The following is a 27,170-nucleotide window of genomic DNA, read 5'->3' as shown; positions in this document are numbered from 1 at the left end:
CCAATCAAATAGGAATACTGGTTTAAAGATTTTTTTTTAATGTTCAATATTTAAAATGTAATATCGAATTATAAATCCTTCTGTAAAAGTGTAATGTATACTAACACCTAGTGTCTTTGTGAGCACAAGACTTGTTTTAAAACACAGTTCTCTAGATGTTAAGACAATAATATGGATTGAAAATAATAAGCCTTCAATGTGTGTGTTTTGTATGACTTTTTTCCCCCCGAAAAAAATTCTGCCTGTATTGCTTATATCCATACACATCAGACAGCATGATTAATGATTGCTACTGCAGATACTCACCAGAGGATACAGTAAACACATCATAGGAGTAATGGAAATAATTGTTTAAACTATACTCACTATCCAAACAAAACTTGACAGTGAAGGTAAGGTAGCAGGCTTATTTTTAATAGGCAGGCTAAAGTGATTTATGGAATTTTTACTTTAATAGCATCATTAACAGCTATTGTTATAAAATCAGATTTGCCTTTCTAATGCTCACTGAATAAAATTTTAAATAGTGATTACTAATCCAAGTTAAAAGCTGCTATAAGCATTACTGCCTGCTAACCAACTACAGAAACCAAGGGTCAGTGGCAGGCTGTTCATTTTCAGGAAACGAAGATTGGAATAATTTTGATTTGACCAACTGGAATATGTTATTATCAAGCAAAGCCAAAAAAAAACCCATTGGCACCTGTTTAAATATTACAACAATTAAACTCATTTACATTTTTTGTTCTTTCCAGTACAGTCAAATTGACAGAATTACTCAAGTCAGTGCTATGTTCAGATCAGCAAGAGGACAATAACAGGAGTATTATTTATTTACAAATGTCTATTTCCTGGATAGCGTTATAATTAAAGTATAATTCACCACAAAGCAGAGTTTATCAAGCAATTTCATTTAAGGAAAAAAGTTCTGTGTAACAACATTATGTAGAAGACCCAATGTGATCCTAGGGACAAGGTTTGAAAAACCCAGTGTCCCACAAAGCACTAAGCATAAGATACCAGTACCAGTGATTTTTGTAGTAAAGCTTTACTCTGATAAGCTCAAGAATAGCTGTTATGGTTGCAAAGAGAACCTCCTATGGAAAATAAATGTAAAACTCCTAAACCCGGAGAGAGGCTCCTCCTCCATTCCTTCTGCTGCTGGTGGTAGCTTTTGCAAGTGGCAGGAGTGTGAAAACTGGTCACTTTCACTGGTACTAATAGGATCTTGAAGAGCAGAAGTGACAAACAAACAAGAATAACTTCACGCTTCTGCCTGGGAAAAGCTATGAGTGGCAGCTGATGAAGGCAATGGAGTTGTTACAAGGAGGAGGGAGAAAAATTATTGTTCTTAAGCTCTGAGGATAGGACAAGAAGCAATGGGTTTAAATTGCAGCAAGGGAGGTTTAGGTTGGACATTAGGATAAACTTCCTAACTGTCAGGGTGATTAAGCACTGGAATAAATTGCCTAGGGAGGATGTGGAATCTCCATCCTTGGAGATTTTAAAGAGCAAGTTAGACAAACACCTGTTGGGGTGGTCTAGATGATACTTAGTCCTGCCTCGAGTGCAGGGGATTGGACTAGATGACCTCTCAAGGTCCCTTCCAGTTCTCTGATTCTATTTAGTGGGAAGGATGACTCAGAAGGCGGGTGAAGGGTAGAGTAGCAGACACACTAATTACAGCAACCAGGAGGTTCAAATAAGAGATGAGACCACTTAACGTCAGCCAGATGGGTCAATATAGACAGGGTCCAGGAACGGTATCTTACTACTTCCCAGGAAGTGGGGTATCTCAGTCCCCTCCATCAGTATTTAGTATCTATGTCTGGCTAGAAGACTTATTCCTCTGGCCCATAGGGGTCTGGTAATCTTTCAAGTCTTGCCTAGAGAAATAGCGTAACTGCAGAAGGACAATCTGTCCACACAAAAGGAGGACATTTAATGGGCTAGACTGGAGCTAGGCTGCTACCAGCATCATGCAGCTTTTCATTGTTTGACTAATTTGATACATCCAAGCCATTTAGACTTTTCCAATTAGACCTCTTCATAACCCCTTGATATCTTTACCCCAAATGAAAGGGAATAAATAAAACAAGCTTTGAAGAGATGTTATGCAGCCTTCTTATGATAACCAGTTTGCCACCAGTTAAAACTCACCTGTGATTTTTTCTGCTGCCCAATATTTCCCAACAGTCTCCAATATCCAGGCTTCTGCTCTGTCCACAATCAGAAATGCGCTTTGGAAAGCATGGCAGGAGCTCCCATCTTCATAATAATTTCCACCTTGTCCATTCTCGTCCAACAAAGAAACTATTACATTTAAGGCTTCTTTAGCTGTTGCACCTCTTTCTAGGCCAAGCCTTTAAAAAAAAATCCAATACTGTTTAAGTAACAGTGAAAAGTCCAGTGATGTGCTGCAGTGACTCATTTGTTTTAAACAAAAAGCTTGAAATAGGATCCTATAGTATGAGCTACAGTTTTACTGATGTCAGATGGAATCATTTCTAAAGTGTCTAACAAGAGAAGTGCATTCAGAAGTTATTGGTCAGACATCAGCAATTTCTGCTTTAAAGGTTCACTAGAAAAACTAGGCCCAGAACTTTATAATTATGTTTTCATGTTATCTAAACTGGTTTCTCCATCCACAAATCTACTACAATTGCTACAATTTACACAAGTACTAAGTGTAACAGGGACTGTGTCTTAAGACAGCCCGCAAGATTCTATTTACTCTCTTTAGGGAGTGTGAATTTTACTGGTAAATAGAATGTCCAAGAATTTTCTGTAGTCAATGTTACCTTATCTTTATCACCCTTCTCTTCCTGTACTCCCACACATACTGTCCATCATACCCTCCATATAAAATTAATTGCACATCAGCCTTCAGTGACTGTTTTATACTGTAGACAAAGGCATCTGTTTGGAAGTACTAAAATGCAGGGTATGTGCCAAAAGTGAATGTGACTGGCTTGAAAGGAGTGTAAAAGTAAATTTGCGAATCCTAACCAGTAAATTTAACTACTTGTTTTAGAAGACAAATCAGAAGAGTAAAATCAGTGGGGTTTAGCACATTGATCTGAAGTATTTATATTCAAAATGAAACCATCCTAGTTAGGAAATTAGCAAACAGCTCTTCGGCTCTACTTAACTGCTGTCTAGGCAACAGATTAGAGGTTTCTATTTATTTAATCTTTTAATCTATTTCTGCCATCAGCCAAGTACAAGCTCTTTAGAAATGGAAATACCCACAAATATGATTTCATTGATATCTTAACTCTGTCATACCTTACTGTACATTCATTATTTTCAGTTACATTAACCTCCCATATTGAAAACTTACTGTAGTAATAAAAATGAAAGTGTGTATTTACATCCACCTTCTAGAGAATCAAAAACCTTTACAAAAATGAATTATGTCTCAGCATATTTATGGAGAAGTCCTATCCAATCTAAGCCCTTCTGATAGATGGGAAAACCAAGGCAGCGGTTAAAATCTAAATTTTTGAGACACTTTTCTCTAAAGTTGGGAACAAAATTCGACAGATGGGGCCTGATCTTCAGAGCTGTGAACCGCCCACACTTCCAACTGAAGTCAGTCTCAAAATACAGCCCTGGGTGTCTGAAGCAGGGCATCTAAAGGAGTGCCCCTTTTGAAAATGCAGCTTTAAATCACTTACCCATGTTTGCACTTCAAGCCTGTGGCAGAGCCAAGGCCTCCCCATCAGAGTCTCAAACAAACCTTGACATTCCACAACAAGAAGTTTGGGGAAGCAAAGAACGGAGAAGGTTGATTTTATTGTAAAAGGATCTCATTTTGCACTGTTTCCAGCTAAATGTAGAAGTTGAGCAAAAGCTAAGAATCTTTATCCCAGAGATGGGTCTGAGCACTCAGTGGAAGCAAGCCCAGCCCAAGGGGTGAGCTCACTCCAATATCTGCTTCCACTCGCACACTGCTCAGCATCTCTGGCGAAAGTCTCATGGCTGTATGGGCTTCCTCTAACATTCTCTCATCCTTCAGCTTTGCCAACTTCCTGCTCAAGCAGTGCCACATCTCCAACCACTGTACGTGCAATCCCAGTCACTCCCTCTCAAAGCCAGGATGCCTGACTTAAAAAATCAGACAAGACCTAGTATTCAGACAGTTGGCAGATGTCCCAGGACCTCATCCTGAATGTGCAATTAGATAGAAGGGTTCAGCTGATGTGTAATGGTCACCGGCCAACCAGCAGCATGTGCTCCATCGCTCCATACTGGGAGTGCAGGCACTAACTTTCTTTTGCATTGATGTTACGGGTGGTCATGCATTTCAAGGGCAGAGCTTTGTTACTGTCATGGGATTTCAAATACCACTAAACCATTTTAATTTTTGTACAAAAGTTTGTTTCAAAAGTTCTTTCCCCTGAGACACACTGGAGTATGATACCCCAATGAATCAATTAGATTTCCTGCTACTAACAGTGGAAAACCCAACGCACTGGCAGATATCTCTGCATAACAGGCATAGTTTTTGCTGATCAAACACTCACTGCATTTGGCACAGTGGTCATTTCACACCTTTATTTTTTCCCTCAGAGACCCAGCCAAGAGGATTAGGATATAATTAAAGGACTGGGGAAGGCATATTGTGAAACTAAAATCTGATCAAACAAAACCTGATTATAGATTGAAGTTGGTTTCCCTGGTAATTTTCTTCTTCCCAAAATGGGCAGACTCTAGCTCCCCAGCTAAAGGATCTGGATGCCTGATTTCCACTAAAGCTGACTGAGTATCCTAATCCTCTACACACTTATGTTTCTAGAAAAGATGAGCACATAAATGACACACAAAGTTGGGCATAAGATCTCTGGGGCCCAGGCTGCTGGAGTCAGGATCAGAAGTCTAGTGTGGAGGAGGCAGGGGGAGAGGAAGAGAAATAGCACGGAGTTGCTGCCAGCTCTGCTCCTGTTGGTGTGAGGATATGTTTTTAAAGCGGTGGTTTGAAGATACTGAGGCAAATGGGACAACCTCAGAGTTGCTGTGTCTGCACAGAGTCTTGAGTGTACAAGGCTGGCTCTGATGGGCCACAAAGCAGATTCTACAATCTGTCTTTGTCCCCACTCCTCTTCAGGGGAAACAATTCATTTACTTGTTTCAAACAGATAAGCCCCCCGAGGCCACCTGTAAATTATTGGGAGCAGAGAATAAAATAAGCACCTTGTTTAGGAGGTCTGTCCTACAGCAGACCTGTAGCAGAGGTGAAAAAATCCAACATAACTTCTGTCTAAAGATCTGCTGATCCCCATAACTTTCCACCTCCTTAAGCCTGGCCAATTACTTTAACACCAAGCTCTTGAGTAAAAATCAATCCTCTGAGGCTTCTAGAGGGGGAGGGGGCTTTAAATCCATTCTAGCCCCAGCCTGGAATTCTTCATTAACAAAGGAGCTCAGTGACATGCCCTCCAACAAGGCAGTCACAGCAAAATTACAATGTTAACCTGAAATTCTTAGCTCTTCAACTTCAACTCCTAACTGTAGATTCAGACTTTCAAACAAGCTACTAAAATGTGAATGAGTTTTAAATAAATAGACATTTGAACCGATACTGCTACTTTAAAGACAAGCATCTTCAGCTAAGAGTAATGTCAACTTGGCCAAATTAGTTTTAGCAAAAGTCAAAAACAGCCAGATATTAAACAAATGATGACATTTAGGAAATAGAAATCTCTGGTAACCCCAAAGCTCTTTTCAGACAGATGTGTTAAACCTTCGTGAGGTGCCCTGGCACTTTATTTATGCATCATTTTGTCTCATGTCCACAGTTAAATCAGATAAAAATAAAGCCTTCTGATTGTGTACCTAGGACTCTTCAGAATGAACTGTTAGAATGGTAAGGAAGGAAGCAACGGTGACACTTCAAGTTTAGAATGAAATGTGTTTGTTTTTTTGCAATGTTGTTGGGGTTTTCTATGCATGCCTACCAGCACCCCCACACATTTTTGGAGTCCTGGTCCATATTTGCTGGATTTTAATTCCTAACTTGCCAGTGACAGAATTCCAGAGAAATGCCAGGCAGGCTTCTTACTTTCTGCATGAAGTATACCTAAGGAGTTGGGGTACAATCTAAGGCAGGAGGATGATGGCGTAGGCCCCCTCAGAAGGGCTCAGTCTCACATGGCCTCTTCATGTCTGGCTCAGATGTTAGGATTTGGGCTGAAGTGCCTGAGCAGTCTTATTGGTCTGAATACTCTTTTGCCAGCTGTAAAGTTTAGAAACAATTTCCAAGGAAGCAAGCTTGTTTTCTGAAACAAAAGCAAGACGTATACCAAGTTTGAAAAGCCTAGAGCTAAGACTTAATGCCAACACAGGACTTGAAAGTGGGGTGAAGGGAAAATTAGGGCAGAAAAGAGCATGTTTCCTAGAGTATATCAACACTACGGGGACTATACTGGCATAGTTATGTCACTATAGCTATGCTGACACAATGCCGTAGTGTAAACCAGCCGGCACCAATTGAAGAGGGTTTTCCTGTCACCACTTCCCTGAACAACAGAAACTGAGTCAATGGAAGCATTTTTCCATTGACATAACTGCATCTACATTGGGCATTAGGTGAGCATACCTACAGCTTTCAGGGGTGTGGCTCTCATACCCCCAACTGACATTAAGTGTAGATCAGGCCGTAATTATGCTTTGAATTTCTCAACAGATTGCCTTCCCAATTAATCTCAAATCATGCAACTGGTATGGTCTGCAAATGGCTGAAAAGTGGTGCTGTCAGTACCGGTGGTGTCCACATGGCCTACAGGCATTGATTCTGTACTTGCTGGATCTCCGTATTCTGGATATCACCCAAAAGAGAATTTTAATGTCATTATCCAGTATTTTAGAAGTTTTCACAACTAAAAAGGGGAATTGCAACAGCGTGCTGGGTGTTTATAGTGATCTCTAGTTCTCCTTGGTGCGAGCTATTGTTGGCTTTGACCTTTGTCCTCTCCTTCACTGAATGAATTGTTCAGACAGTGGGTGATGCCCAACCACTACTGGTTTCTCCTTAGGTTGGCATCTACTCATATATTGCTGAGGATCCAGTGTTACTAAATGGCATATGTACTTAACTGCTAAACTAGACTTCCGACCTGTCATGATTCACACTTACTACAAATAGAACTCTTTATCCAGGCTGTCACTTGTTAAAACCTAGTAGCCTGTGGGACAGATATAAGTTTGATAGTATCAACCAGCCATAGGACATGCCCTAAAAAGAGAATCTTTGCTAAACAACAGGATACAATCATTTTATTCTGACCATTACCTCCATTTATGGCAGTCCATTTGCTCCCTCGCTAGAAGCAGAGTACAGGTTTTCTATTAGCTCATTTGTTCCATTTCCTTTCTTCCTCCTGCTTGGTTTTGTTTTTATGATTCTCCTCACTGCCGCTCAATGTGCAGCTTCAGACTTACAATGCAGAGCAAGCCTTTCAGGCAGCCAGCCTGGAGTGAATGAACTTTCAGAAGTTTGTTTGCCAGCATTCAACAGAAGGGCAAAGGGTTTACATTGGAATTCATGTGCTGAAGTGGGGCTACAGTAACTTACTTATTCTAAGTTCTACAGTAACTTACTTATTTTATGCATAGGAGTAAGCTTTCTCGGTCAGAGTTGGATGCTTTAAAGAAGAAAACGATGGGCAATACAGAACTGAGTTAATCACTTCTTCCTCACTACAGCTTTCCTTATTCTGACAATATATCACTTCTGTTCTAAATGGTAGGCAGACATGCTGCTGATTTTAATGAATGCAGACTAGGTTGAAGTGGCAATATTTGCTAGTTTGATACATTCCAAATGTTACAAAATGTTATCTTGATCATGTTCAGGGCCCTGTATAAATAGCATTTCTATAGGTGGTGTCTACAGCCTATACAGTTTTAAAACCCAATCTTAGTGTCTACTTCATTGATATATTGTGCCATTATTGCTAATGCCACAATACCCTGATTCAATACAAGCATCTTGCAGCCTTTAATAGGCCAAGTGATTGATCCGTAGTCCAGCCATTAAACACACACCTGACAAGATCCATTCCCAGCAGGGCTTCAGTTTCAGAAGCTGGCTCTCTGGTGGTGATGGCTTCATTAGCGATGCAGACTCCATGTTCATTGGCTCCCATTTCTGCCCCCCAAAGCCAGGCAGGTCTGCTTAGCACAATAGCATGAGTCTTCGGCACCTGATCAATTGCAATGTATGTACACTGTATTGGGGGTAGAGAGAGAATGCTGAATGAAACTGAAAGCTAGCCATTATCTTGCTCCGCTAGAATACATTATTTTCTTACATAGTGAAGTCTAGTCAAGGAGATTTTAGTAAATTACATTTCCATACCTACAAATTCTAAAACACATGGTATTTCTAGGCTTCACAAAAAATGCAGGAGGGGAAGTGAGAGAAGGGCTATTACAATTATCACACAATTTGTATGTCTCTTGAAAAATACACAACTAATCTTCACATTATAGAAAGGGTGAAGCATTTTTATATTCCATGTTGATAGTACCAGAGCTCCAAAAGATTATACATATCATGAATGACAAGCTGAGAGGGAGACAGAACTCATACAGCAGCAACAGAGATACCATACCTGTCAAAACATAAGGGACACAAACCACATTTTGTAGCTAGTAATACTGTTTATAAAGATGGAATGCATACTAATCTGGACCTTCACCTGGATACAACATTAGGTGCCTTATGAAACACTAACTCCATTACTGCAACAAAACAGAATAAGCTAAAGGACCTCCTGAGAAAACAACAACCGTATCCATTTAATTTTGCTGGTTGTGTATATGTGGGAGAAATAAAGACTAAGAGTTTATCAGAACACAATGGTAGTGGTCACAGGAAAGTAACGTCTAGACCAGGGATTGGCAACCTTTGGCACACGGCCTGTCAGGGAAATCCACTGCTGGGCCGGGATGGTTTGTTTACCTGCAGCGTCCACAGGTTCAGCCGATTGCAGCTCCCACTGGCCGCGGTTCACCGTCCCAGGCCAATGGGGCTGCGGGAAGCAGCGTGGGCCAAGGGATGTGCTAGCCACCACTTTCCACAGCCCCAGTTGGCCTGGATTGGCGAACCATGGCCAGTGGGAACTGCAATTGGCTGAACCTGCAGACACTGCAAGTAAACAAACCATCCTGGCCTGCCAGCGGGGCTGCATGCCAAAGGTTGCTGATCCCTGGTCTAGACTGATTTGCCTGAATTTAAGTTTTTGCAGTGGACCATTTAAAATTACAAATCAGAAGTCTATGGATATGTTCAGACAAGAAGGGGGAAAAAACCCAAGAGTACATCTTTGAAAAGCCAAGCAAGAGAATAATCCATCAGTTTTCCTTCACAAACACTTTTTATTTTACTCTGTAGTTTGACATCTCCCTAGCATTTAAAGATGGAAATGGTCTTCCCAAACTGTAGAAGAAAAAGCCTGATTTATTGTTAGGTTATTTGCACATATAGGGGGGGAAGAAGGAGACATTTAATGAAAAGTCAATAGGACATAAAAAAGTGAGGGGAAGTGAAGGTGAAGAAATGTTTATATTTTAGTTTTGAATGCAATTAGTACTGTGGTCACATTTTTTTTCCAGGAATACATTCCACAGTCTAGATCCTATTCTTGTGAAAACCTTCTCTTCTGTACTCATACGTCTCCCCTTACTGGTCAACATTCCTGTGTAAGGTATCTGGCCTGGTAGGTCATCCTGCTGGAGAGAGGTGATTGGACATCAGCTATATCAAGTGTTGCAGTAACCTCCAGCAGGAAAAAGGTCATTCACCATAGCAACATGTATTGTCTCTGTACCACGTTCTGAAGTCTGAGGGTACAGCGGCATGTAGTGTATAGGCACTTGCACGCCCAGTTAGCATGGGTATAAATAGCAATATAGATAGTGAGTCATGCCTTAAGTGAGTAGAATGCCCTACATGTCTGAACCCTAGGATGTGTACCCCACACAGCTTTCTACGTGCCTGAGCAATGCCTTCAGTCTCTACACTGCTATTTTTAAGCAATGTAGTGTCCTGCTTTCTCCATTGCGGTGAAAGGCTCCAGCAGCAGGGAAGGGCTCTGCGGCGGGGAGACAGCAGGGAAAGTCTCCAGCAGTTCCCTACTGCTGGAGTCCTTCCCCGCTACCTCCTTCTGCCTGAGCCGTTTACTGCTGCATGTAGCTACACATCACAGTGGACGCAGCCTGCCTTTCACTGTGGCATGTAGCTACATGTGTAGTGCCTGTACTCTACATGACAACACTGGTGTGGACAAGGCAAGTTACTGCCAATCAAAAGGTGGTGTTACAGGGTTTTCTTGCTAGCTTCTCAACTAACTTGTTTAGAAGATAAAGATTAGACACTGGGTGGTAGCTTTAGGTCTCTGCCCTTGAGCAATTATTTCTTTTTGTACTGGTTGGCCCATTATATGTTTTAGGATGACTGGTAGATTCCCTCATCAGAAGTGTGACATTGTTAGTAGAGGTCCCAGACATTCTCTACTCTCACCAACCAAGAAGAGCCTGAATCAGTCATATGCAGTGACCCTGACTGTTCTCAATGCTTCGACAACTTCTACTTGTGCAAACAAGCTAACCTGTTGGAAGTTAGGCACTGTGTTCCTGGTCCTGCTCTCATCTTGTTCTTCTTGGAGGCCTATGAAGACAGGCAGATTTCCTCTGGAAAATAAGAACTTCTTATAAAGCAGGAGATGCCGTGCTTTGAAGTTACATGGAGGCTGCCTGGATTTAGAAAACTACAGTCTGCAGAAGTACTGCAGGGCGTGACTCCACAGCCTCTGATAAAGGAGAGAGAGGCTCCCCTTCAGTCCCTTTTCACAGTTGTATAGGTTCCTGTATTCATTGTTTCTGCCACAGATTCTCTAGTTTTATTCCTTCCAGCTTTATGGGTCACAGGTTGTCTCAGAACTATAACAATCTGTGGGATTGCGAAGCATGGCTAGAAAGGGTTAAACATCCTGCAAAATAAATAACCCTCAAAAGACATGTGGAGAGATGATGTTTGTGTTTTTGTGTATTTACACAGGTATGAGTAGGGTCACAATGTAATCAACAGTCACTGCCTATGCTGTATTCTGATAATTCAGAGGCCAAAAGAACATCCTATCATTTAAATGAATTGTAAACATGGGATATCTCGATATTCATCTCTCTTTGAAAATGTACTGTGAATGGTGGAGGAACAAGCAAATGGCCTTATGTTAATTCGTATAACTAAGTACTGGTGATGGACATCCTTCAAAGTCATCCTAATTACTTTCTGTTCCCTGAGAAAACTCCAACTTTTCAAAAGACATGAAATTGTATAAAAGATCATTGGGTCCTGATTCTGTCATCTCAGAGCTGCTTAGGCTTCATCAGGGGAAGTTTGAGTCACAAGACTGAGGTCCCAGTTACGCTGGTACGCCCTGAATATGAGATTTGGACATTGGACTATAACCTATGAACTATTTCTGAAAGAACTCTTTGCAACTACAAAGCTCACCATCTTGGCTATGAATCTGAACCTCAATGAATTGAACTCATGTCTGTATGTATATTGATCTTTTAACCATACTCTCTCTCTTGTTTTTTAATAATTTTAGTTTAGTTAATGAGAATTGGCTGTAGCGTGTATTTGGGTAAGATTTGGAATATTCAATAACCTGGGAGGTGCCACCGGACTCCTCGTTGTTTTTCTGGGAGGTAATGTGTCCAATTCTTTGGGACTGGTAGAACCTTTTCTTTTATATGATGAAAAAAGATTTTCAGAAATCATCACATTTGACTTAGGTACATCGATGGAGGCCTGAGGCTGGATCAATTTAAGGGAACTGTGTGGTTTGGACTTCTGAGTAACCAGTGAGATAATAAAGAAGCTGTTTTATGATGGTTTGGTAAATCTAAGTATTGGAATATCCACCAGCTTTATGGGGATTGTCTGCCCCATTTTTTGCAGTTCACCCTAATTGAGTGATTATAGCTGGCTCCCCACTAGGACCCTGGCCACAGGGATCAAAGGGGGAAACACCTTCAGTGCTAGAGTGTCAATTGTTGTATGGAAGAGGGAAGTCGTGTGCATGGTTGCCAACGTGAAGCTTTGATTTTTGCCTTGCACAAATAGATGAAGTCACCTCACCAGCTGCAGTATTCCTTTGTATTTCTCTATACTTAGGGAAGGAAATATCTTGAATACTGAAGATACCGAGGTAAAGTTAGAGCTTCTCTAAACACTTAATTTGCAGCAAGCTGGGAGTGCATGGCAAGTTCACATTAGTGTCCACTTGGAGCCAGCTGACATGCACTAACAGTTCCGTAGTGCATTTTGATTTACTTTTGCTTTAAAGCTACTCACACACCAGCCTGCCATGAAGTCTTCATTTAGATAAGCTTTATCTCAACTACTAAATGGCTTTTGTAAGGATAAAAAAAAAAATCTCATTTACTGGAGTGCAGCACCTTCTTCCAGACATTAAGAAGGTACTGAGTTCCATACTATGAGTATATTCTATTCTTGTTAAGTACACAACTTGGGTTAACATAAAAGGGAGTGGTGTCCAGGGCCGTCCTTACCCATACGTAAACTACACAGCTGTGTAGGGCACCAGGAAATTTGGGTCACCAAATTGCCCCAAATTTCCTGGTGCCCTACACAGCTGCGTGCTGCTCCAGTGGCCAGCCCAATCCCTGGCAGGCTAAGCTGCCCCCGCCTCTTCCCACCCCTGCTCCGCCCCCACTCCACCCCTTCCCCTGAGCTACGTTCCGGGTGACTGCAGCAGGGACTGGGCGCGCCCTGCACTCACCAGGCGGTGGGAAGTGGAGCAACCCGGCCCCAGCCTGCTCTGCGCTGCCAGTGAGTGCTGGGGGGCAGTTCCCCCCTGCTCCCCAAGTCCCAAAGCTGGGAGCCAGGGGAACAGAGCAGATCAGGTTGGGGCTGGGTCACTCCACTTCCCGCCGCCCCATGAGTGCGGGGTCGGGCCCGCCCTGCAATCACTGGGCAGCAGGAAGTGGGGCAACCTGGCCCCAACCCGCTCTACTCCGTTAGCTCGTGCTTGGGGGGGGTGGTTTCCCTCCTGCCCCCCACAGACCTTGGGCGCAGCCCCCTCTGCGTGCCCCGCGCCCCCACAAGGGGGCTGTGCAGGGCACCACAATGTCTAGGGACGGCCCTGGTTGTGCCCATCAGGACAGAATTATAGCAGGGCTAACTTATATTTAAACTTGGCCCTTTTGTTCGAGCTGTGTGGCAATAGATCAGGATTTCTACATATGTGTGTTGCATTTAAATATTTTGTGCAAACATTGCAGCCTATAGAATGCTCATGAACTGTTTGCTGCAAGTATTCAATATTCATTCACACTTAACTAGACTGGTCACCTAAGTGACATGGTAATATTTTTGTTCCCTGACTGCATGATCATAACTTCTATATTCAGGCATTCATCCTGTTTAATTTACTGGGGGCTTTGATTTCCTTGGGGAGAGGATGGGAGCACTTAGAGAGAGGTAGCTGGAGAGAGCCAGGTCTAGGGAGTTTTAACTTTTTCCTTTTTCCACAAAAGCATCATGTTCTGATTACATACACTTACACCCCACCCCATAAGTCAAAAATGTCTGGGGTTCCCTTCCAAATCTGAGGATGTATGGAAAATAAAAAGCACTGGGAACAAGACTGATTGCTGCTCATTGAGGCAGTTTCCATGGTCACATTCACATAGTAAAAATAACGAGGCGTCCTTGTGGCACCTTAGAGACTAACAAATTTATTTGGGCATAAGCTTTCATGGGTTAGAACCCACTTCATCAGATGCATGGAGTGAAAGTACAGGAGCAGGTATAAATACATGAAAGGATATGGGTTGCTTTACCAAGGGTGAGGTCAGTCTAACGAGATAAATCAATTAACAAATTGGAATTTCCCCAATACTAATTTCTCCCTACTGTTACTCACATCTTCTTGTCAACTGTCTGTAATGGGCCACTCTCTTACCACTTCAAAAGTTATTTTTCCTCCCTTGGTATCCTGCTGTTAATTGATTTATCTCATTAGACTGACCTCACACTTGGTAAAGCAACCCCCATCCTTTCATGTATTTATACCTGCTCCTGTACTTTCACTTCATGCATCTGATGAAGTGGGTTCTAGCCCACGAAATCTTATGCCCAAATAAATGTTAGGCTCTAAGGTGCCACAAGGACTCCTCGTTATTTTTGCTGATACAGACTAACACAGCTACCACTCTGAAACCTATTCACATAGCGGTAACAGTTAAAGCACATTCCTTCCACTCTTGTTGCAAGGATGCAGTACGTTCTAAGAGAAATGCATCTGCTGAGCTGTGAAAACACCTGGAGGCATCTCGGTTTTAATCTCTCAATTATGAAAAGGTCTCATTCCATAACAGAGAATTTGTTGAGCACAGTGGGAGCTAGTAAAGTAGCAAACCAATAAAATGCTGCCACTGCCTTCTATAGTTTTTTTTCATATTCTCTGAATTGTCTACATGCATTGAAGACAGTCTGTATTTTTACACAGAAATTCTGTGCAATTTCAGCTTCTATAATTTAACCTAAGTTAAAATAGCTTTTGTGCTTGCGTAATTTGTTTGGATTTCAACTAGGGCTATCAATTAATCGCAGTTAACTCATGCAATTAACTCAAAAAAATAATCACAATTAAAAAATAATTGTGATTAATAGCAATTTTAATCACATTGTTAAACAATACCAATTGAAATTTATTAAATAGTTTGGATGTTTTTCTACATTTTCATATATATTGTATTCTGTGTTGTAACTGAAATCAAAGTGTATTTTTTTATTACAAATAGTTGCACTGTAAAAATGATAAAATAGTATTTTTCAATTCACCTCATACAAGTACTGTAGTGCAATCTCTTTGTCATGAAAGCACAACTTACAAATGTAGATTTTTTTTTGTTACATAACTGCATTCAAAAACAGAACAATGTAAAACTTCAGAGCCTACAAGTCCACTCAGTCCTACTTCTTGTTCAGCCAATCGCTCAGACAAACAAGTTTGTTTACATTTACAGGAGATAATGCTGTTCTCTTCTTACTTACGATGTCAGCAGAGAGTGAGAACAGGCATTTGCATGGCACTTTTGTAACTGGCATTGCAAGGTATTTATGTGCCAGTTATGCTAAATATTCGCATGCCCCTTCATGCTTTGGCCACCATTCCAGAGAACGTGCTTCCATGCTGATGACGCTCGTTAAAAAAATAATGCGTTAATTAAATTTGTGACTGAACTCTGTGGGGGAGAATTGTATGTCCCCTGCTCAGTTTCACCCACATTCTGCCATATATTTCATGTTGTAGCAGTCTCGGATGATGACTGTCACTGCAGATTTCACAAAACGCAAAGAAGGTACCAATGTGAGATTTCTAAAGATTGCTACAGCACTCGACCCAAGGTTTAAGAATCTGAAGTGCCTTCCAAAAGGGACAAGGTGTGGAGCATGCTTTCAGAAGTCTTAAAAGAGCAACACTCTGATGGAAACTATAGAACCCAAACCACCAAAAAAGAAAATCAACCTTCTTCTGGTGGCATCTGACTAAAATGATGAAAATGAACATGCATCGGTCCGCAGTGCTCTGGATTGTTATTGAGCAGAACCCGTCATCAGCATGGACACATTTCCCCTAGAATGGTGGAGGAAGCATGAAGTGACATGAATCTTGAGCACATCTGGCACGTAAATATCTTGCAACGACGGCTACAAAAGTTCCATGAGAACGCCTGTTCTTACTTTCAGGTGACATTGTAAACAAGAAGTGGGCAGCATTATCTCCCAAGAAGTAGGAATAAGTGGACTTGCAGGCTCTAAAATTTTCCATTTTTATTTTTGAATGCAGTTTTTTATACATAATTCCACATTTGTAAGTTCAACATTCATGATAAAGAGATTGCACTACAGTACTTGTATTAGATGAATTGAAAAACACCTTTTTTTACAGTAAAAATACTTGTAATCAAAAATATAAAGTGAGCACTGTACACTTTGTATTCTGTGTTGTAATTGAAATCAATACATCCAAAGATGTAGAAAACATCCAAAAATATTTACATTTTTTTTCAATGGTGCAATTAATTTTTTCAGTCCAGAACACAGAAAAAGAAGAGGGTGTTCTTAAAATGGCCTGAATTAGCTTTTCTTCCCTTCTTCCCATTAATACAAGGGAACAGTAGAAGAGTGAGATGGGCAGGAAGAGAGCAAGCTGGGTTTCTAGTCATGCTGGATGCTCTAAAAAAGCCAACACTTCATGAGACGAACAGCATTGCAGGAACTTATTTCCATATACTTTCCCTCCTGGTTCTCCATACTCGTCTGGGTGGTTGGCCTCTCTCCCAGTCACTGTTGCCATCTCTTGAAATATTTGGTGTTTTTTCTTAAAGACCCAGCTCCTGGAGAACCTCAGCTTCCATTTTAAAATAGAGCACATTTCTGGTCCTCTTGGTTAAAGCTTAACAGCGTGAACTCTACAGCCTCAAAAACCAGAATGCAAATAAAAAAAACCATTATTGTAGCTAATTGTGATTTGGGGGAGGGGGTGCTGAGCTGTGGTGGGGCTGCCTCATGATTTTTTAATGTGGGTAGCCTTACTGTCATTGCACACAATGACAGTAAGGCTACCCACATTAAAAAATCATGAGGCACCATTCACAGAACACTGGCACACAAGTGACTACAATGTAGCTAAAACTACAAATGTTGATTACTGAATCTGATGAGTGCATCTAGCTAAAATTTTAACCACAGCACACTATCATTTTACTCAAATCTGAGGCATCCTACAAGTGATAGCAACTTAAAGTCTCCAATTTTTGTAACTAGCATTTTTAATTTTAGAATTGTAGCCACGATCACTTAAATACTTCTAAAAATTCCACCTAGAATGACAAAACGCTGCATGTGTGCTCATAGCACTGCCATACCCTCACTTCGCGCTGCTGCTGCCTGAAACAGGAAAAGTTGAGGGGGGAAATGGGGCAGCAAGGTACAAGAAACCATGAGAGACTTTGCATGCAATTCCCCACCACCACCCCCCTCACCACCCCCCACTAAGGAGAATCAAGCAGCCTGGAAATTAAAGGTTCTTCTGTTTCACTTCTAGCATAAAGGAAAAAATTGATGACAGATCTAAATATAGTTCAAAGCTTTCCAATAAGATGGGGGAATAAAGACAAGCACAAGAGATTCTCTTTTATTAATGAAAAGCAACTATTGTGCTGTTCCTATTGTACTTGGTCAGCAGCAGTCTGATTCCTAGCACTGCCAGCCAAGCTAGTACTTCATAGTGGCCAAGTCAGAATTTGTCATTGGTCAATAAAGACAGTGGTGATGGGATGTTTTAGAAAAGGGGTATTCTCTGAAGAAAACCTGTAGATTCTGGGATACAGGTAGCAGAGATCACACCCACTACCCAGGTGCACACTTTCATTTTTGGATAACTGTGCGAATACTGTAGGGCTCATAATAGTTTTTGGCTTGCTCACTTCTGCTATAAGGCAAGTACTGTAGCATAACCTGGAAAGAACTTTACCTTCTATAAAAGGCCCAGTAGGCTTAGCACCATATAGATATAAAAACATCGGAGCAAAATATTGCATATTGTTCCTACATTCAGATTTCAAGCAGCAATCAGTAACACCTGGAAGATTTTGTACATGCATCTTATCTCATCCCTAGCTGTATTGTCCATAGCTCTTCCACTTGAAAAGACCAATGATGACAGGATTGCAATTTAGCCAAAGGCAAACTTTAGAGGGTGGAAAGAACTGAAGTATATACTTGCAATTCATAATAGAATTACACACTTGGTTTTTTCAGGGAATTTGAAGCATTGGAAATAAGCTAAACATTAGTATAACAATTTTCAAATAAACAGAATACCATAAAGTGCACTGAGGCACTGGAGCCAGGGAGAATTCTCAACAGGTGCCAGATGCCAAAACGGATTCAGCAATAAAGAATGTGTCTCTTGCTTGCGTATATTAGGATCTATTAGTCTCTTGGGAAACAAGAGTAGGTAAAACTTTAATAGTGTATGAAGTTCATTAGCATTAAAGACATCTTCAAAACACATAAGACAATCTGGATTTAAAAACCACTACAAAAGCACCATTAAAACTACAAACATGGTATCCCATGCCACCCGAAATTGATTTTTGACCACTGCTTTTGGGGAAGGGTTCTAAACTGGACTGCAGTGTTCGCTCTGCATTGCTCTGAACAGATTCATATATTGCTTGTTACTTATAATCTGATTTTAAGCATCTCACTTGCAGATATAATCCAGGTGTCAATTTTTAAGCGAGTGACTCAAGTTAACTGACATGTGTCAGCAGACCCAAATAGTGGCATTAGCGTGATGCCAGCAGATTATTTTGAATGTTAATGCTCAGAGGTCTCAATTAGCTGAAACCAACGTCAAGAAATAAAACATCTAATTCCCTAGGTCCTCTACCATTAGTAGTAACTGACTATCCCATTTCTAAATGAAGATAAAGGAAAGCTATCATTGAGCTCCAATTTATCTCTAGAGACTTTTTAGCAATGTAGCAGAGATTTCTTTATCAGTGCCAGAGGAATACAAACTGCATTAACTTTTCCTATCTATTGGAGTGGCTTATTTCTTCATGAGATGGCATCCCACATTTTGTATTAGAACAGCATTCAGCAGATTCAGAATGCTGCAAAAAGATATGTAACAGACAAATTTCCACCATACACAGATCACAATCCCTTATTAAATAAATCTTCTGTCACTTAATAGGGTTCTAAATAAGTTACCCTGAGAGGACTATAGAAAAGATTCTCTGAAAGGATAAATTCTGTGTGTGGTACAATATTTGTTTTGTTTCTTAAAAACAATCCTATAAAACTCTAGCCAGGATACTCTTAATTCTCTGGTTCACTTTATTTGCCCCATTAAATTCTATGCATTTTTTCCCTATGGGGTTTGGTGCCTCAAACCAGCCAGTAAAATTATTTAAATCAAATTTTTATTAGAGCCATCCTAAATGGTGAATTGCTCAGGTGAGTCTTATACAGTCTTTTGTAGTCTGCCAGTAAAAAAGCTATCATAAGAATGGCCATACTGGGTTAGACCAATGGCCCATCTAGCCCAGCATCCTGTCTTCCAACAGTGGCCAGTGCCAGATCCTTCAGAGGGAATGACGAGAACAAGGTGATTATCGAGTAATCCATTCCCAGTCATCCAGTCCCAGGTTCTGGGTGTCCCTAAACCTCTGACTGCCAGAGCATGGGGTTGCGTCCCTGACCATCTTGGCTAATAGCCATTGCTATACCTATCCTTCATTAACTTAATTTTTTTTTAACCCAGTTATACTTTTGGCCTTCACAACATCCCCTGGCAACGTGTTCCACAGGTGGACCATGCATTGTGTGAAATACTTAGTTATCTTTGTTTTAAACCTGCTGCCCATTAATTTCATTGGGTGACCCCTGGTTCTTGTGTTATGTGAAGGAGTAACATTTCCATATTTTCCATCTCCTCACTGTTCATGATTTCCTAAAATGATCATATCCACTCTTAGTCACCTCTTTTCTAAGCTGAACAATCCCAGTCCCCTCACATGGAACCTGTTCCATACCATCGGGTGAGATGTTCCACGTTTGTTGCCTTTCTGTGTACTTTTTCCAATTCTAATATCTTTTCTGAGATGGGGTGACCAGAAAGGCACACAGTATTCAAGATGTTGGCATATTATGGATTCATACAGTGGGATTATGGTATTTTCTGTCTCATTATCTATCCCTTTCCTAATGGTTCTTAACATTTGCTTTTTTGGACTGCCACTGCACACTGAGCAGATGTTTTCAAGAGAACTATCCAAGATGACTCCAAGATCTTTCTTCAGTGGTCATAATTAATTTAGACCCCATTATTTTGTAAGTGTAGTTGGGATTATGTTTTCCAACGTGCATTATTTTGCATTTATCAACATTGAATTTCATCTGCCTTTTTGTTGCCCAGTCACCCAGTTGTGAGATCCCTTTGCCACTCTTTGCAGTCTGCTTTGGATTTAACTCTTCTAAGTAATTTAGTATCATCTGCAAACTTTGCTACTTCACCCCCCTTTTTCAGATCATTTATTAATATGTTGAACAGCACTGGCCCTAGTACAGATCCTTGGGGGACCACTGTTTACCTCTCTTCACTGTGAAAACCGACCATTTATTTCTACCCTTTGTTTCCTATCTTTTAACCAGTTACTGATCCATGAAAGTACCTTCTCTCTTATCCCACGACTGCTTGCTTTGCTTAAGAGTATTTGGTATGGGACCTCAAAGGATTTTTGAAAGTCCAAGTACACTATATCAACTGGATCATCCCTGTCCACATAGGAGGCAGATTCATGGGACAATCTCACTTATAAAGTGATCCACAAAATGAACCACTGCTTTAAAATAAATCCAGAATCTGAACAAGTCAGGAGTCAAGAAGAATATAATGTAATGTATTAAATAATTTCATTCCAAAGTAAAATGTATGGATTGAGTACCATAGAAGGGAAGCTGACATAAAGCCACAGCATAAGACAGTGAAAAATTGTGTTCATAAAAAAATAGAAGCAAAGGAGGAAGGAGACTAGGTCCCAAAAAAGGACCAATCGTTTAGAAAAAATAAAACTGCAAATCTGAAAATTTGACACATCCCTTTAGGACTAAACTGATAATCACTGAATTCTCTGCCCCGTTTGGTGAGCAAAAATTTTTATAACAATATCAGAGAAAGTTATAGCAAAAAGAAGCAAAGGATACTACTGACAGCTCTAGAAAATTTTATGAAATCTACTGGTGCTTTCTGAGGCAGCCCATGGTGTTTTCATAAGCTTTCTTTAATATTTTTTTTTAATCAGCTACTGAAATTGACAGCTCTGTGAATTTGCTTGAGATGTAGGTTTAATCTTCCATGACTGATTTTTTTAAAAAAAGAATTAAACAGCTGAATTTATAAACTGTCTGTCCAAGTTTGTGAGCTTCTAGGGATACAATTTGACAATATATAGAATTCCTGTCCAATCCAATTAAGTGAGTGCATAGCTTCTGTGTATAGGACTGAAAGTGTGCATTTGCTACCAGAAACAGCAATATGCATGCTAGACAGGTTCTTTGCACTGTAACATATGCACAAGTTTCAGCTAATAGAAACCCAAGGCAAAATACCTGTTATACTATATTTGTATTGCAAAAAATTAGCATACCTGAAATCGCAGTGGAAAGGTGGTTCTTGCTAGTTTAATATTGAAATCTAGATTGCAAGACAGCAACATTATCAAAATATAGTAAGCAGACATTTCATATGCACCAAAACTCCTAGAATTTTTCTCACAACTTAGACTTCTACCCATTTCACAGCAATTGAACAAAAGAATATGGGATGCATTATCAAGTTATCTGGAAAAGGCCTTTGAAATGGCCAGGTTAAATCAAACAAGGGTATTTCAAGAGGTAATGTCTTTCCAATACTAGCGTTTCCTAGACAGCACATCTTTATATGGCTGAATCTGTTTAAATTGTTCTTGTAGATGTAAGTCGCCAATATCTCTCCCTTGTGGTCCCTTTTTACCCTATGGTTCTATGATTCTAGGCTTTAAGAGACAGGGCAACAAGTCAATTTACAGTTGCACTGACGGAGGAAAAATTTAATAAAGTAGCAAAGCCATCAGACAGAGCCCATTTAGTTCCATGAAGACAATGGAAACATGACATCAAAACTTACTGCCGTCATGAGTTACATTATCAGAAAAATATTAGTTTAAATTCTGTAGTAAGTTTGTGTGATGTACAGTGCAGAAGGTGTAGTGATGAAGGAGTGGTGCTATTTCCCAGAGTAATTTTGGATTTGGTGTTGGCTAGAACTGGGAAGAGTGCATATGGACTAAACAGTCATGCTTTTCTGTGGAGGTGTGCTCGCAACACTCAAAACTGGCAAATTCGAAGAATTTTGCAGTGGTCAAATTGGAAAAGACATCAGCAGACTCAGCTTCTCTCGTGACCAATTATTGTTTAACCCTAAGCCCACAGGAGGTGAAAGGTTGAGATATTAACCTACTGTGGCCCCTAGTCCAATGTTGTTTCTTCAGTTTTGATGTGGTGACATCTTCAAACCTTGCCCCGTATTAAATAAAGAGTAAACTCAACACCTCCAAATAACAATCTCCCAGGCTATTAGCCTAATATTTTGTTTTGCACCAATGCCCTAGTATTTAATTTTATGAAAAGTCTGTACAGACTACAGATAGTGTAATCTCTCTGCTTAGACTGTAAGTGCCTCAGAGACAGCATTTTTGTTCTGTGTTTGTACAGCACCTAGTACAATGAAGTCCTGGTCTACGATTAGTTCCATAGTGCCACCCTAGGACAATAAAATTTAAAAAATTAAGTTTGAAAATGTTTTGGTGGCAGCCAGTAATAAGTTATGCTGAAGCTGATCTAATCAAATGAATAAGACACAAAGAAAATGGGGGGGAGAGGGGAAGAATACCCTAATAAGCTTTTGTTTGTCTTCATTTATATTTCACAATGGTATAAGAACATTTGTTGAAAGATTCCTTAGTAGTGCAATAAGATGGATGCGCAGTGCTTAGTTCTTATGTTAAGGTACAACACTCTACCAAGGCTTGTTTTCCATTTTTAAATTTCTAAAACTAAGCTTTACAACTACGCTTTGTTTTCTTTACTGTCAGGAATGCTACAGTAACAGTGCTATGTTCTACGAACCAGCACAGATTTATTGCAGCGTTTCCATGCACCACTGCAATTAACAGCATCTGGTCGTTTAGGAAAAGAGTGTTTCCTCAGACCCAAAGTTCAGTAGTTTAGTACAGGGTATGTAAATGCTAGAGGTTTGCTGCATCTTTAAATTAGACATGCGTTAACTGGGCCAGATAAGAGCAGCACTGGCAAACTCATTCCTTTTGATGTTTGAAAGTATTTGTCAGTTGAAAGGAATATTTGTTGCTATTCCAAGCTTATAAGGAAAATTTTATCTTGACCAAAAAAAAAAAAAAAGAGTATTGGCAAGTAGTACAGACCGAAGAACAAGCAGCTAAGTTGTACACATGTCAGCCTGTCCACTGCAGAAAATGGCAAAAAGATTCTTCTCAGCTTTAAATTTAAAGAATTTACAGTAAAAGCTTTGTTATCTGGCATGTTGGGGGAATGAGGAGTGCCGGTTAGTCAAAAATTCCGATTAACTAAAAGTTATACCTACCAATAGAGGGAGGGGGCGGGGGCTCAGGGCAGGGGGTTGGGGCATGGGAGGAGTTTCGGGATGCTGGATCTGGGCGGCACTCACCTCGGGCAGCTTCCTGGAAGTGGTGACATGTCCCTGCTGCTCCTAGGTGGACACGCAGCCAGACATCTCTGTGTGCTGCCTCCACCCGCAGGCGCCTCCCCCACAGCTCCCATTGGCTGCGGTTTCTGCCCACTGGGAGCTGCGGAGCCAGTGCTCAGGGTGGGGTGAGGCAGGGGCAGTGCATGGACCCTCCATGGCCGTTTCTCCACCTAGGAGCAGCAGGGACATGTTGCCGCTTCTGGGGAGCCACACGGAGCCAGGAAGGGAGCCTGGCAACCCTATTGAAGATTTGTATTGGGAGATATCAGAAATGCTGGTTTCTAGAGCTTTCCGGTTGGTAAAGTGCCGGATTACACAGTTTTTACTGTAGTTGCCATTTGGGAACTCCCAAGAATCTTCCCATCAGCCCTCCCCAACTCCTACCAGGTTTGTCCTGGTAGACAGGCTCAGAATGAAGCATTATTCAATCATTCTGGACCTTATAAATTTGAGTTTAGGGAATACAGACTCCAAAATCTGACAGGAATACAAGGGGCACCTTTACCTTTTGAAATGGCACTCACTTATACAGTAATTTTAAGCACAATGAAGCCCATTACCTCAACTTTGCTTCCTGGATCATGAGCAGCAGGAGCAAAGTAGACCACCTCCTGTACTTCTTCTCGAGGCCGTGCAGAATTTTTTCCAAACACAACAAGCCCATCTTTAGTGCGTGGTGGAAAAGCAACAAAACAATAACTGGGAGGAGCCACAGCCATCCTAAAAAAGTGAAGGGAAAAGAGTAATGCAAGTATAACTAGTATTTCAACAAACTTTCAAAAATCATTAAATACGTAGCTAGAGCTGGAGAACAAATATTTCACTGTCATTCATTTTATTCCCTTGTCATGTCAGTTAAGTACAGTTAGTGAAAGAGAAACAGGTCAGGTCAGTTTAGTCTTATTTGGGGTTCGATAAACACAATTAAATTACAGTGAGCTACAGACTTCCCATACGCAACTGTGAAGGCAGAGGTGTAAGGGGAAGGGGAGAAGAGAAGGTGATTGTGTCTTGGTAATAAGACCAGTTAGCCTCTGAAGAAGGAATATACCGAACAACTCTGACGCAGAGTAACACTTGACCTAGAAGCATTCTGCTGACTCAGAAATAGGCACTGCACCAGAGCAGAGAGATGCAGAAGACTGTTAAATATTCTACTGTAGTCATCTTCTTCTAATGCAGTTTTTTTTTTTAAAAAAGTATGAGTGATCTCTCAAATGGTATAACTGGAACTAGGACTAAAATATACATAAAGCACAAGTGGTAGCGGAGGCTGCCTGTCAGTTTAACTACCTATGCAAAAAGAAGAGTTATACTAGTAACTGCTAAGTGATTGAACCTGGTTTTCTTCTATGGTTTGTCTGCAGATTTTTAAACCTCAGGTTAATTGATTGCCAGTTTGTAAAGGCTAGTCTGGAAACTCCTCCAATGCTTTTATAAGGATACAAATGTTTGAAGTGTCCAAACTGCCAGTTAATATATTTATGAAGGTTAACCAGCTAACAATCATGGTTTGTTTTTAAGCACAGAAATTTCATCTATCAGATGTAAATTCAAAAGAAAATTATTCAAGACACAGTACAAACAATACAAGCTTCCATAAAAAGAAAGGTGTTACAGTGAAAGACATTTGGGGAAAAAATGCAACTGTTTACTTTGGCACTTCTATAGCTCATCACTATGGTATCAGAGTGTCTCCCAAATTAATAAAAGCGAGATCTACCCCTTCTCTGTCTGCAGGAGTCACTTAAAAAGTAGCAGATGTAATCTAAACTATATGATCAAAAAGTTCCCAACTACCATTGCTTAAGTTATACAATGACTCTCTCAAATATGTGGTACTCTATTACAAAGCGGCCTTTCGTCATTGTCTTATAATAATATCTAAAAACCTTACACATCATGCACTCCATGCAATTCAAGACTTGAAACAAACATTTTTAAAACTATAAATAGAACTGAGCAAACAGATTTTTTTGGTTTGATTAGGTGGCTAACCTGAAATCCAGAAACAATTTTGTTTTTGTGTTTTCTTCACCAAAATAAAAAAAAAAACCCAAAGATTTCATTTTGAGTTAAAAAAAATTTTTTTTTTTAGTTTTTGGTGAGGTTTGGGGTTTTTTTTGGTTAAAACTCGATTTCTAACCAAAAGACCTTGAAACAAAGATGAAACATTTCAAAAACATAGGAATGAAATGTTTTGGCTTTAAAAAAAAAATCCTTTTTTTCCAGCCAAAACTATTTACCAAATTCAACCCAGATTCCAAAAATTACCCGATTTTAGGGCAGAGATCATTCAACTCTTCCTGCTGGACGATGAGTCAGATTGTCACTAGTAGGTTAGGGTCACAGAGACAAGAGGTGGTACTGGAGCATTACAGTGCTGACAGGTCTCTCTCACATACTATCCTTGACTTATAGCCTACCTATTGGCTTGGCTCACATAAACAACATGCAACATTCAAAAAGCAGGTATTTGACATTCTGGAAAATGCTGAAGCCCCATTCAGCATAAGCAATTTTCTCAACAGTGAGGTTTTTGGCACAGTAAGGACAAACTGTACTTATTTTTGCTCACACCTTGAAAGCTGATACAGTTTCAACCGGCCTCAAATTAAGCTCTGTATACTGTAGTTCTGATTTTATTCACTTCATCAAGTGCTTATTCCCTTTTGAAATATATCTATAGTATTTTCCTGATTCTACAGTAAGTTGTATGATCCATCCTATAATCACAGCCACTTTTACTGGAACCAATCTTCCAGTGTGCCAAGTACCAAAGTTTTGAGTGCTAGTGTTTGCACTGAGACCTTTACATACCACATTTGTTGAACATGTATTCAGCCACTTGTTTAAAAGGTTCAATCTCTAATGGTGCTCCAGCGTGTCCATTATAACGTATAACATGGGAAATAGCTTTCCCACAGCAGACATCACTGTAACTGACAGAACAGTAAAAACAGAATCTCCAGTGCTCTGGATTTTTTCAAACTACATTACAATCTTCCCCACTGTTGGAGTTCTGTTTGCCCCAATGCAGACGTGTATGAAGTAAACAGCAGAGAAATATTGCAACCTAAAATAAAGCCCTTCACTTGATATATTGGCAATCTGGTTGGCAAAACTGATTAATATTTTCTCCTTACTATTCTTCTTCTATAAATATACTTAAGAGCCTGACACTAAACTCTTGTTCTCTGCATACATATATGGATGGGAGCACATACAGTTTGTTAGGTAGGAGTTTTGGCTAGAATCTTACTCGGCTCATTCAAACATGCATCACTGACTCTGCAATTTCTGCCCCCTTCAGTTTGTTCATAATGCTGCTGCTAAACTCCAACTTCTTTGCCCATCTGGCGGATCATGTAACAAACTTCTCTGAATGCCTCCATTGACTTATCATGTGATATATTTCAACTTCTCACAACCTTCAAAGCCCTACATACTGTTCCTCTCTAGTTAAGTTTTGCAATGAGCCTCCCCCGTCCTTTCCACCAGAGCCATCAGCCTCCTCAGTTTATCAGATTCTCACAATCACCTCCATGCCTTCTTCCATGCATAGTATGTCCTCCTGGAGCTCATCTTCAAGGTCTCTACTCTGTTCATATTTAAGACTTACAGGCCCGCTTCTATCATTTACTGCCTGTACTGAATTCAGTTGGCTTGTATACATACAGTTATCTATTGTCCCTCTCTCCCTAATCTGTACTTGTCATTCTTAGATGGTCCTCTGAGCAGGGATCGTTCTTAAATCTTTGG

At 40.4% G+C, this 27,170-nt stretch overlaps 1 protein-coding gene across 4 annotated transcripts in view; it reads right to left on the bottom strand.

Moving 5' to 3' along the window:
* SCRN1 (secernin 1) overlaps positions 1 to 27,170 on the bottom strand; it is a 61,470-nt gene that overhangs the window by 20,257 nt on the left and 14,043 nt on the right. For all 4 annotated transcript variants that reach the window (XM_074945719.1, XM_074945721.1, XM_074945720.1 and 1 more), the window contains 3 exons: positions 23,969 to 24,128; positions 8,050 to 8,231; positions 2,161 to 2,363 (listed from right to left, as the gene is read on the bottom strand). In XM_074945719.1, coding sequence (XP_074801820.1) covers positions 2,161 to 2,363; positions 8,050 to 8,231; positions 23,969 to 24,128 — 545 coding nt within the window. The remainder of the gene's footprint in view (positions 1 to 2,160; positions 2,364 to 8,049; positions 8,232 to 23,968; positions 24,129 to 27,170) is intronic.

Source organism: Natator depressus, chromosome 2 (assembly GCF_965152275.1).
Source record: "Natator depressus isolate rNatDep1 chromosome 2, rNatDep2.hap1, whole genome shotgun sequence".
NCBI lineage: Eukaryota > Metazoa > Chordata > Testudines > Cheloniidae > Natator > Natator depressus.
The sequence above is the reverse complement of the archived record's forward strand: the minus strand, read 5'-3'. Positions and strand labels throughout refer to the sequence as shown.